This window comes from Chelmon rostratus, chromosome 8, assembly GCF_017976325.1.
Source record: "Chelmon rostratus isolate fCheRos1 chromosome 8, fCheRos1.pri, whole genome shotgun sequence".
Classification (NCBI taxonomy): domain Eukaryota; kingdom Metazoa; phylum Chordata; class Actinopteri; order Chaetodontiformes; family Chaetodontidae; genus Chelmon; species Chelmon rostratus.
This window is the reverse complement of record NC_055665.1, coordinates 3,067,707-3,080,664: the sequence shown is the minus strand read 5'-3', so window position 1 is coordinate 3,080,664 and position 12,958 is coordinate 3,067,707. Positions and strand designations below refer to the sequence as shown.

The following is a 12,958-nucleotide window of genomic DNA, read 5'->3' as shown; positions in this document are numbered from 1 at the left end:
TTATTGTTGCCATGTAAGTACAAGCTCATTATCAGCAGGCTAGATTAGTAACAATAGAAAGAGACAGCTCAGTCTTTGGCAGAAACTTTTTTAGCTAGCAGGTGGCTGTCTGAACGCAACGGATGATTAACGTTAGCCACCTTAGCTGTAATGTCAACCTGCTATTTGTAGTTGACAGTAATGTAATATAGTGGCACTAAAGTAGCTAAAGAAATCTTGTAGGTTGCTTCACATAATTTCTCTTTGTTCTTTGCAGCATTATTTTTGTGACCTCTCATTAATACAATGGCATGTGCGGTGTTACAACAAGTGAGAACTTCACAGGTAAATTTGCTGGAGGCTAATTAGCTAGCTAATGTAACAGTTCTAAGTGGCTAGCTACTACTCAAGTACACAGTTAGTACATGGTACAGTTTTAGCTTTGTCTGTGCTGTCAGTTTTCCCTGTTTGTAGCTGTAGCATTAGTTATTGTGTCTAGATTTAGAAATTAATTTACTTATGTTCTGTATTATATCTATGGTCTTCAGTATTTCCATTTTATGCTACCTTTCACATCTACCCCTGAGCTACATTGACTACTTGAATTAGTTACTCTTCAGATTCAGATTCTGATTTAGAATAGAATATGATGATCATATATACTCATCATAATTTTAAGATGAAACTATTTGAGTTAAAAGAGGCCTTGTCTAGTGTGTTTCACAGGAAATTATCTTCTGATTGCATTTTGGGGTAACATGGTTTGACCAGCACCAGGACTGACTTTTTATTCTATTTTATTTTTGCCAAATACTAATTTTATGAAGCTTTTTAAAAAATATCCCACATCACAGATTTTGTGAAAGAATCAAACGCACCAATATTGTGGTCTATGAACATCAACGAAGTCCATATAATCTAACATCTAATATTATCATTATTCATGTTTTGTTTATATGTTTTATTTAAATCAGAATTTGGTTGTAAGTAAGGTCAGATTTGTAAAAATTGTTCTAAGAATGTAAAAATGGTCAGATTTTCACTGAAATCAATATTTTAAATGTTCTGAATTATGTTGTTGGCTGATTACAAGTGTTCGTGTTTACTGTGATCAGTAAGCAGTGCTCAGTCTGTGGTTCATTTGTGTCACTCCTGTAGGATACTCAGCTGTTGCCAAATCAGGTTCTCACAGAGCAGCAGTCCTTGGTTGTTATGAAGAAGCTTCTGGCCATTGCAGTGTCTGGCATCACATACCTCCGGGGGCTTTTCCCTGAGAAAGCCTACGGGCGCAAATATGTTGAAGGTTAGCTTACACATGGAAACTTATTTGACTGCACCTCACAGTGGCGATCAAGGTCCATTTACCATTTGGAAATATTTACAAAGAAGATTCTTACTTCGTTTTTTTTTTTTCCTCTCACAGATCAGAAAGTGATGATCCTTAAAGAAGAGCGCAGCTGTCCCGGTGCAAGTCAGATTGTTCATTGGTAAATAGCAAAATCTTGACACTTGTTGAAAACTTGTTAGGGGTGCTTGCTACTACATAAGGCAACATTTTAAAGACCACAAAAATAAGATGTTTTTTTCTTCAGCTAATCGTAAAATTCAAGAAAAACAAATGATTTCTTTTTATACGGTTACCTTGACATGTTGCTTAAAAAATGGTCATTTTAAATTGCAGTTTCAATCATCTGAAAGGTTTTGTTAGAACAGATTTTTTTTTTTTTACAAATTTGTACCTTTTTTCCTAATTTATTCTTCTATGAATTGTAGATGAAGTTGTTTCAGTTTTATACCTCTAGCAGTTTACAGTATATCATCTATCATATCATATCATATCATATCATATCATATCATATCATATTGTCACATCATCACATCACATCACATGCAGTATGCTCACACCCAGATATATCAGAACAGTTAACATTATGACCTTGTTAATCTGTGAATGTGTGCCACTGATATTTGCACGTGTTTTTAAATTCTTCCAGGTTGCAGGGCTGCTTTGATGCCATCCAGAAGAAGTATGTAAGTCATATTGAACCTTTGGCATCAGTCAGAAGATTTGTTATATACGTGCATACGTCTGATTGAATCATTGAATCAAAGACAACATAAATTAAGATAACTAGTTAAGTTAGTCCTAATTCAAAATTTTTAGTGTCTTATGTGGTCATGTATTTTTTCCCACCAGCTGCGGGTAGTCCTCATGTCTGTGAGTATTTTGTTTATCTTTGACTTTGCACGTGTGGTCTTTTTGAACATTTCATTGTGAAAAACACATCAGGGTGAAGAGCCTGCATGGGAGAGTAAGCAAATACTAAGAACTGTAACTATTCTCACGTTTTGAGCTGATGTTGTGCAGCATTTAGTCTTTTCTATACAAGAAATATTCATGGTGCTGATGTTTTGTCCGTCTGACCCTTTTTTAGATCTACACTGACCCGGAGAACCCCCAGGTGCCGATTGTCTTCTCACCATTGTTGATTTTTAACAATGCTAAGCTGCTGTATAGATCACCTGTCTTATCTTTCAGAAAGTGACTGAGTTTTACCAGTTCAGGATCCAGTACACTACAAAAGAACCGCTGATTGACTTTGAGAGGTAGGATTTTTTTAACTTGACACTTGTGATAAATTCATAAGACACTGAACAAACTGCATATCAATGCAGGAAACAAACACAAAAGCAAAATATAAGTAAGAATCATCTCTAAGATGTTGGGTTTATGCTCACATACCAGGAATTAACTTGATTTGGCTTTTTGATTTAATGCCTTTAACTCCTTAAAAGTCATTCAAGTGGCTTCTAAGTTGGAAAAAGTGTTATATATAGTACTGGAGAGAATGAAACAATTGAATAGATTCTGTAATAGTGCTCGACAGATACAGGTTTTTCACACTTATTGTAAATAAAGAATATATCATCTCAATGAAGATCCACGGGTAATCAAAAAACAAAACTATGAATGAAATTGCTCCTAACTTGAACACAGAAAAATATTTGAAAATAAAAAACGCGCATTGTCTCTGACGCGTCTGCAGACATTTATTGTGTAATCAGCCTCCTGAGGGCAGCAACTTCTTCTGCAACCTTTAATCTAAACCTTTACTGAAGCTACATCAGACCTAGATATGATTGAAGACACTTTAAACCTAAGGTGCCTTTTTCATTACTGCACTATTACATCAAATGAACAAAATAAGTAAAACAATTCCAAATTAATTTAATACACAAACAGTTACCTGTCTGGCATATTTGAAATTATGTAACTATAATTTGAAATAAAGTTATGTTGTCTGAAATGATGCTTGCCATAAACGTTATGTTTGAATGATGGACCTGGCAGACTTCAAAAGGTCAACACATCATTCAGTAAAGGCAACACAAGAGTAGTTTCATTCTCTCCAGTTACGAACAGGCCTCATCTGATCACCTGTGAAGTGTGACTGCACTTCCTAATCCCTCATCCACAGTGGCTGTCTCACCTCCAATTAAAACCTAAATATATTTTACCAGTTGCCACAATGGTTACCTGGCAAAGTGGCTCAGTCACGGTTACGCAGCATTGTGCTGATGGTTCGTGTTCTTTTCTCATCCCACCCCCTTACTTCATCAGCAGCAACAACAACAACAAGATGTCGATGTCATGTGGCAACACAAAGAAGGCGAGCGTGTTGCTGGTGAGGAAGCTGTACACTCTGATGCAGAACCTGGGACCTCTGCCAGACAGCGTGTGCCTCAACATGAAGCTGGCTTACTATGACAACGGTAACACACACAAGCCTGCCATGATTCTGTTTCTTACAAATGCAACATGAATTAAATTAAATTTATTTGTGAAATCAGGCAGAAATGTGGTAGTATGAGAAAGAGTGTGTGCAGAGGTCTGAGATTTGTCAACCTTTAGAACTTATAGACATGCTCTCTTGTTCAGGTTTTTGTTTGTCTCTGTCTCACTCTTTGGTTCCCTGTCTGTCTGTGTTTTCCAGTCACTCCTCAGAACTACCAGCCGCCAGGCTTCAAGGATGCTGACGGCGACACCGTGGAGTTTGAGAAGGAGCCAGTCAAGCTCACCATGGGTGAGGTGGTTACTCCCTTCTACACTCTGAAGATGGACATGGCCACAGAGAGACAGAGACTGGAGCAGGTGAATGAAAGGAGGCATGAGACAGTGGGACAGAAATAGAATGTTAGAGCTCACTTCAAGTAGTAAGAGCTCATTAAGTCAAAAAATTTACTGTCTTTAGTGACAGCTTTTTAGCCTTTGTGTCCTTATCAGCAAGGTTCACTGCAGTCAGCACTTCTAGGATCTGCTTTTTGATTGACAGCCATGCTTGTTTCCAAATGTCCGCAGGTGGAGGAGAGTGTTCGTGTGACAGAGAAGTGGGTTCTGAATATACAGGAGGAGGGCGTCATGTCACAGGTGAGCACACAAACAACTCAGACACAAAGTGATCATTGTAATCAAATGGTCGTGAAAAACAATGATCCAGATAGGTTTGGGAATCCAGGATGTAATTCCTCTTAACTCAAAGCAGGATTCATTTCAAAACTGAAGCTCAAAGATGCATCGATACCCCACTTCAAACTTAGAACCTGTTAGTTTTGTCTTTTTTATGTTGCTTTTCTGTTTACTTGTCTGGTCAGCCTGTTGAACGTTCCACGGCTAATGTGGCCAGTAGTATCTATTTTAGCCCCACAGCTGCAGCGATGTTGGAGGATTTCATATTGAGAGAAACTGAACGTTCAGCCTCATTGAAGTCTGTTAAATGACCAGAGTAGTAGCGTAGAAGTTTGTTTTTTCACGTTGCTTTTTGTGTCGTCTCACATAGCCAGAGCTCGCGTTATCGCCACACATCACACAGCAACACAAGCTCAGCTGGTCTGTTGTTCCAGGAGAGCCTCCTCTGCTGCGTCAGTATGTGTGTCTGTTGCTGCTGTTTGTAAATGTACTGGATAGACATGCCCCGTCCCAAAACACACATAGTTCCTATACCTCGTTATCATCCCTATTTGGAGCCAATAAACATGTTTTTTTAGGATTTTTTCTGTCTGAAAACATGTTCCCTTATATTGTCAATAGAGTGAAAAGAGGTGGAGTCATGTTTTGAGTGAAATGTCTCTTTTTTTTTTGGACTACAGTGATAAAATACTGGCAATGTGAAAAAATGAACAACTTGCGTTTTACTTTTTCACTTTAGGGAAATTTTGCCCCATACTGACGCCTCAGAGTCATATTTTCAGGTAGAAGGTGTAACGTAAGACAGTGTGCAGGGTGTTGAGCAGCTTATCGACAGCTGAATTGGGAAATGCTTACATGAGACTACAGGTCAGACGTGTGAGTCAGTGTGTGTGTTGTCAAAAGCAGCTGGTTGTTGTGGTCAGCATGTTGACATTGTGTGAGCAGGGTGTTCAGATAACATGTTTTAATCTCTAGAGTCGCGTTGAAGACGGGGAGAGGCCTGACAACGGGAACACAGACTTGGACAACACTGGTAAATCCTCCTGCCGTTTCAATTCAACTGTGTACACAGTAACTTTACCAGGGTTCACTTTAGCCTTGTTTGCCTTCTGTAATGTCTCCATAGTGCAGGAAGCATCTGCAGGTGTTTCAGAGATGACACCTTTAAAACTTTTTCTTTCTTAAACATGTTAAATATCACCATAAGCTGACAGATATAGTAACATTAGACTGAACAACTTAAAAGGCATGTCAGAGGGTGTTACTACAACCATAAAGTCATAAAGTCTGCTAACTGACTTGGTGTTAACTTTTCTTCAAAAATCTTCCGTTAAGATCCTCATTATTCAGTTTATTGGAGAAGACATAAGTGAAACGATGTGAACATCACTGTCTGTTTTCTTTATGAACTCAAGAGATCCAGATAAGCTGCCATGAGAAGATCAACAGCTGTGAGAGAGCCACAGAGGTAGGAGTGACATGAACTCCACTGACTTCAGCACATCATGAGCACGTAAAACACATGAAATAATGCCAAAGGCAAGATTTCTACATGAAAACACACTAAAAACATTAAAAAAGAAAAGCTGTTTCTAATCAATAATTAAATGTGTGTGGTGGAAAAAAGTGGAAAGTATTAAAAAGAGAGAAAAGGGGAACAATGTTTTTGTTAAGACAGTTTTCTTCCATTTTCCATCTGGGGATACTGGGTATTCATCCCTTCTTTTCTAGAGCATTCTGAATAAATTGTCTGCGTGTAAGGTTTAGCTATTGATGTCTTTCAACACAAGGTGTCAATTTTTTGAGAATTAAATATATATATATATATATATATATATATATATATATATAAAGAGTGGGAAAGCAGAACGACTGTCTCTGTATAAACACGAAGCAAAAAGCCACTTCGAGTGCACTTAATTTTCGGTGGCGTTACGGACCATCTGTCCACTCTCAGATGGACACTCTGGAGAAGAGGAGCTCTGACGTGGAGGGCGGCCTGAAGAGGACCAGAAGTGGACGGATCATCAGGTCCGCTACGGTCAGTCAGACACTCAAAACTCAACAGCCACCGAGTCTCTCTTTACACTGGTACAGCTAGATGACCTGAGACAGTTAGTCTCTGTGATTAGCTTTCTCATAATTCACCAGTCAGCAGAATTCATCTCTGCATGATTTAGCACAGGTTAGACAAATTTTACCCATGATGCTCTTTTGAGTTTGCAACGTTTTGACCTAAAAGTAAGAAGAGTCAAGTTTTTTTTTGTTTGCTTTTTTTGAGGCAACAAGTAGTTTATTAATACTGAATCATCAAAGAATTAAAAATGCACAGAAGCTCATGAGCACAGCAGATGATGTCTCTTACGACTGCTTTGGAAAAGGCTTCTGGTTTGCACTGAGGACAAATCCATGTGTGTCTTTCCTAAACTGGGGCGGATAGATTCACTTTGATGGGATCTACTTTTGGTTTGTGTGTGTGTGTGTGTGTGGGGACAGGAGACGACCCTAACTGTAAACAACACCAAGCTGGCAGCTCTGAAGGACAAAACGGTGAGAAACTCGTCCTTACAGCGTTTCTAAACTCTGATCAGAGCCTAATTTATTATGAATCATTTTACATTAATATAAAGCAAACAAGTGAGCACTTCAGAGCTGCAGCGTGTGTCTGTGGCCCCACATCTCTTCATTCAACACGCAGCGTTTGTATTTGTCGGACTAAAGATTTTTGATCGATTTGATAAAACAGCTGCATGGAAAGCGTTTGTTCAGACGGTTTGGACCCCGTGTGTTTCACGGATGAGTCAGCACTGATCACGCTGTTTTCTCGGAGTGGGACGTTGTCTGTCAGACACAAACAGTTCTGCGGTTGTCAACCGCCTGCTTCTCCTGCTGTTTTCAGGTTCGTCAGTATGACATCCCCAACAGCCAGGAAAAGGCGTCCACCTCCGCTGCTCAGAAGAAACGCAAATTCAGCGAGCCCAAAGAACTCTTCTGACCTCGCGTTCCACCGCTGACACAGCGGGAGAGCTGTGGTCGTTTCCCTTCACGATTTTTAAAAAGCAAAGTTACGTAGCTCTTTTAAAGGAACTTCTGCTCCTTTCAGCATTTATTTTCCGGTTGTGACATAACTTTTAATTGTTTTACAGTTTATTTGCAACACAAATTAAAAATGTTAGCAATTTACACATTTGAAGATAGAAAAGTTGACAAATGTATTCTCATGATTTAAAGTTGACTTTGGATGATTGTTTGTTTTACGGTTGCCATTCTCAGTTCCTCGTTTGCACAGCAGGATTTCATACTGGAATAAAGTACAAAAATGCGTCCGTGTTGTCTGGTGTTGCACTTTATTAGCCTTTATGTGTTTTATCAAAGGAATTTAAGGAGCAACACCATGCAGGTCAAATTACTTAAAATTTAGAAGGAAAGAATTTTCTCACCTATTTTTTAACTTGCATTTGGTTTTATTTGGGCAGATAAATGCTTGTAAAACTTTGTGTGTTGCGATCAGCATTATTTTTAATTATAAATGTGTGCACAGGATTTGGTTGTATTTTCTTTGTGTCGCGCTGCTCCCAGAACAGTGAGGTCAAATATCCTGATCATCACTTTACTGATGACCTAATGGATGACAGAGAAGAAGACATTCCTCGTGTCTGTTTGTGGTCTGGAATAAAGTGAAGAGACTGATGAGTGCAAAAATGCAGCTCTGGAGGCCTCACAAGCTCAGCATCTGCTTCCATCAGCACGAAGACACTGTCAGACACACGCGTGCCTTCTTGGCTCCTAAAAAGATAATAGAGTCATCTGCAGTTGAAAGATTTAACGGTCTCAGCTTCCTGTCAGTAAAAACCTCACTCAGTGCTGGGAAAGACAATCCAGCTTCGCCAGCTTCCTGAAAAACAAACCTCCATCTTTGAATAGACCCAGAAATGCCACAATTTGCATGCGAGGTGCCTTAAATGAAGCTGTTAAGTGAAAGTGGATTATATCTGTACACAGTGACCTTTGGGCCCAGATAACGGCCCATCAGCAGCCTCCCGCCCGGCAAGCTGTGTGCTTTTAATCTCCTATTGTTTTTCCCAGAGAGAGGGACATTTGCTGATAGACTGCCTTAACCCACTGCAGATCAATACTGCAGGAAGCCTTTGTGATGCATATCCAAGCAGCCCCCACCTCTCTGTGTCTGCAGCAGGCCAGAGGGGGCAGAGAAAGAGAGACTCCATCAAATCAGCCCTCACTTCCGAACACGGGCATTGTCTGTGGCCACCGCATTCATTGCATTGTCTCCGTGTTTTTATGAGTATTTCTGATAACAGAAGTGTAAAGCAGAATGGACTGGGAGACCCGCGGTGGGCCATATGCACACCCCAGCACATTGACGCGCTTTATGAGCTGTGAAATGAGTCAGGGTTACCTAACCTCACAGCCCGACTCCGGTGGCATTTTTCAACACTTTTTATTATTTTGACAGCAGGGGTTCTCCGTATTGATAAGTAATGAAATGCAATGAGGGTAAAGGCACCTTTGCAGGTCCAGTCATGTATTGTAGATAACCAGTATCTCTGCTGGAGACATTACAACAAGACTGTATCGCAGAAACGAACCGATAAATGGCACCCAAAAGGCAAAATGTGTCCGGTGGCATGGAAAGTAAGAAGGAAAATACACACATTGAGAAATTGTTTTGGAGATGAGACACTTGAGGGCACAAAGACTTGAATGTGGACTATTTTTTAATCACATCTGAGTTGAAAATGAAAAAAGCAGCATAAGAACATGTTTTAAGGGTAGACCAGTGTTCCCATCAAGCACGTTCCAAATATCTAGCGACGGATGTGGGGAAAGGAATCTAAATTGCAATTTTATTTCGTGGCCACCCTCAATCCTTCACTCGGATCCCGGGACTCTACATCATTTCTGTACACGCACGCCTCGCAGAAATGAATTCTGAAATTAAATTCAGGGACACACGTCCAGCGGCCAGTGTTAACAGATCAATCAGCTGGCCAAACAGCAGGAGGGGCCCGCCGGACGCCTCTGCAGACCAATCAGAAATCTGGGTTCAGCCTGTCTGAGTCGATAGCTTAGGTCCAGGGCCGCCTGGGTACGGTCAAGGCAAGACACCCTGACAGACTGATGGACAGACAGCCGCAGTCCATCCCAGGGCTCCATATAGATTAAAGCCAGCTTCTGTGAGCCTATAGTTGTGCTGCGGTGATTGTGCCTGCAGGGCCTATAGGCCCCAAGGGGGGGCTGGGCTTTACTCCAGGAGGGGGAGGAGCGAGGGATGGAGTGGACATCCAGCCCAGGGACCGTGACCCCTTTGACCTTGCCAGAAGGGCAGCAAATGTTTCCGAGCTGATTAGCGCTTCCCCAGCAGAGAACCCCACTCACCGTTAACCCTTCGGAATCGGGTAGTGAGCGGAGGTGTTGGAGGAAATCCACAAAATGTGTCATTCAAAAAGATCTGGAAAAAAAACCCAGCAAGGTTCAAACAAGCATTAAGTGAGTTCAGGCTTTTTAATAAATACCCAAGAGGATTAAACATTCTCCTGCTGTTCATACACTTCATCAAAGAAGTACTTCAGCATATATATATATATATATATATATATATATATACACACACACACTATACAGTACTATGTTTTAATGTGGAGGATTCTGCTTGAATTTTTTCCCATTATTCTACGTTATTCTATATCAGGGATATATATATATATATATATATATATATATATAGAGAGAGAGAGAGAGAGAGAGATAATGTCATCAGTTCATAAAATTTGATGCATTATTACCTTAAATGAATTACTACAAACTACCTAAATAGATGATGTGTATACCATCTTTAAAAAAACAGCCAATTCAAAGTGCCATACATAAGGCATAAAACAAGATACACAAGGTGAAATAAAGGCACTGAAATATGATGTAAAAAAGAAGATAAAATACAAGATGAAAAACTGAAGGTTATTGAACAGGAGATTAGAAATATGTTCCGTGTACAGTGCAGTGAAAAATATGAATGAATGGTCTCAAGTTAAATTTAGTTAAGTTTTAAACTGATATTCAAAAGAAGTGAGAGTTGGAGCAGACTTTTTGTAAATGCAGCTTTTGCTTGTAGTAGAGTATTTATACACTGTGGTACTGTTATTTTTACCTAAGCAGATGAATACTTCCTCAACCACTGCACGTTCACATAGAGAGTAAGAACCTCACTGTAGCAGCAGTACATGAATTTACCAGCAGGAATGAATTATCCTGAACAACCACAAGGGGGCGATAAGTAGCCACAGATTGAGCATGAGGCCCTCACAGAAAACTCCTGCTGCCCTGCATCTGACAGGAAAGCATCCTCTTGCCCATGCATGCCTTAATCAGCTCGTACAGTTGGCCTCCACACTGTACACAATTTAAAAGGCATGTGATCCTACTAAACAGCCAACACGAGGCTATTCAACTTGTCTTTTGAGGGACACTGCAGTGGAGTCAACAGTATTGATCCGAATAAGGAATGATAAAAGGAGGGGAGGCTGAGAGCAGGTGGTAGTGGGGCAGCAGATTCAGGGATTTAGTCGCTCACCGGGTATGTATGGTCAGCGCTGGCGTGCGGCGAGGGGACCAATACCTACTCGAAACAGATGCTCAAAGCAATGGGATGTGCCCCCATTGTGATCAGAGTGGACAGCTGAATTGTTTACCACCAAAGGGCCCTTTTCTTCAGTGGCAGGCCCACGCACAATGGGGCCCCCGCCGCACTGACACACTGAGGATTTCTGCAGGGGGAAGCAGGGGAGGGTGGGAGGGGAGTGCGTGTGCAGCGAGGGACAGGGGGTTTATAGGGTGAGCCTCTGTCCGTACCCTCTTTTTTCTTTCTCTGTGCTCAGATGGACCTCTCTGCACCCCCCCACCTCCTCCACAAAGCCCCCCTAAAGCTACCGGAGGGCAGGGGTTTAAATGTCACGCTTGGCCATCAGAGCGCCCAGCCCCCGGCTCGTGTCTCCTGGGGGAAGCACGCCAAGAGACAGGGAGAGGGAGAGAGGAAAGCTGAGGGGAGGGAGACACTTGCCCTTGCCCCATTGTCCATTACGATAGGCATGAGCTGCTAACTGACTCCAAATCAAGTGTATCCTCTCGCCACGCGCCCTGGCCTTGTCCTGCTCTTGCTCAAACACAAAGGCCCTCTGTGTTTTTGTTTTTTCTACTAACCATAGGTGAAAAGCAGCGTTGGTCATGGTATGTTTGACAGAGCGGCTTAAACCAGGCTGCGGAGTCTAAATTCAGCTGGCCACCGGGCGGAATGATAAACACAGTTTGTCATCCCGAGACGCTCGAGACCCGTCCACACATTGCACTCCGGTGAGCTCTTACATGACGAAAATCAATGCTAACTTTTCGCGTGCGGTCACATAAGAGGGACTTCAAAACGTTAAAGCGGGCAGAGAGGAGATGAGGTGTGGGGTGACAAAGTGTCAAGCTGAAATACAAGTACAGAACGAAATATACGAGCTGCCGGCCAACTTTATCCCAGCCCAAGGTCCCGGCCCGTACTTAACCCGCACACAAGATTGAGTGTTTTATGTATCTATTTGTTCTAAATAGTGGCACACTTGACCTTGAGTCAAGATGTGTGTGCTTGCAGCCTGGCCCGGGAATCATCCCTCCTGTCAGGGACGGGAGGGAGTGACCTTGAACCGCCGAGGCGCAGGCGTAGCTGAGTGCACAAACTCATTTAACTCCCGGGTTTGTTATCGACATGCTGTAATCGTTAACATTATGGATGATGAATAACTACTGACTGCCGTATACCTGCGCCATACGTCGCCGTGCCACGCAGACTCGGGCAAGCTGGGGGCCAGCGATGGCAGGCGCGCCGTGCTGATGGTCAGGTGACTGCAGGGCCACATCACTTAGACTTGTTTTTCCACCCAATCATAGCAACAACTCATCAAGAGTGCCAGCAAAGCACACCGAGGTGCTTAAGGACATAGATCACTCCTGTGCTTTACCCCTTTTTTTTTTTTTTAGCGCTCATACCTCTCTGTGTACTCAGGAACACTTAACCTCCAGCATCAGCTGTTCAGGCATCTGCAGTGGACTTTTTTTTTCTCAGACTCTGTATTGATCGTTGTAAATGGGTGAATTTACTGTAGTTTCTGAAAAACACAGAAACTGGACAAAGAGATTGTTGTGGGCAACATTGCCGGAGCTTGAGGCATGAATTTTAAATTTTTAGGTTTTTAACACTAAAGTGAATTAGTAGTGAAGTATTCATGAAGTAATTTGTGAGAGGGGTACAGGATAAGCACTGAAATGTGGGGATGTGTTTCCAGTGCTCCACTTCTGTTCTAGTGCACTGGGGGCTCTGTTAGAAATAAAGTTATCTTAGTTATTTCAGTTGTTTCTTTTTGAGCTGGAGGAGCAGAAATCCAATTTATGACATGCTGGTTCTCCACATTCCAGCGATAAGAACCTACATTTGTGAAAGAAAATTACAAAAAATAT

The 12,958-nt window shown here is 41.6% G+C and overlaps 1 protein-coding gene across 1 annotated transcript; it reads left to right on the top strand.

Moving 5' to 3' along the window:
• Positions 1–285: 285 nt before the first annotated feature.
• hormad1 (HORMA domain containing 1) lies at positions 286–7,795 on the top strand. The gene is made up of 15 exons (XM_041943216.1): positions 286–324; positions 1,138–1,282; positions 1,403–1,466; positions 1,974–2,010; positions 2,177–2,197; positions 2,415–2,441; positions 2,519–2,586; positions 3,602–3,753; positions 3,975–4,132; positions 4,340–4,408; positions 5,423–5,480; positions 5,863–5,915; positions 6,405–6,488; positions 6,974–6,997; positions 7,347–7,795. Exons 1-15 carry the CDS (start codon positions 286–288, stop codon positions 7,440–7,442), a joined length of 1,095 nt encoding a protein of 364 aa, XP_041799150.1. The 3' UTR covers positions 7,443–7,795.
• Positions 7,796–12,958: the final 5,163 nt, after the last annotated feature.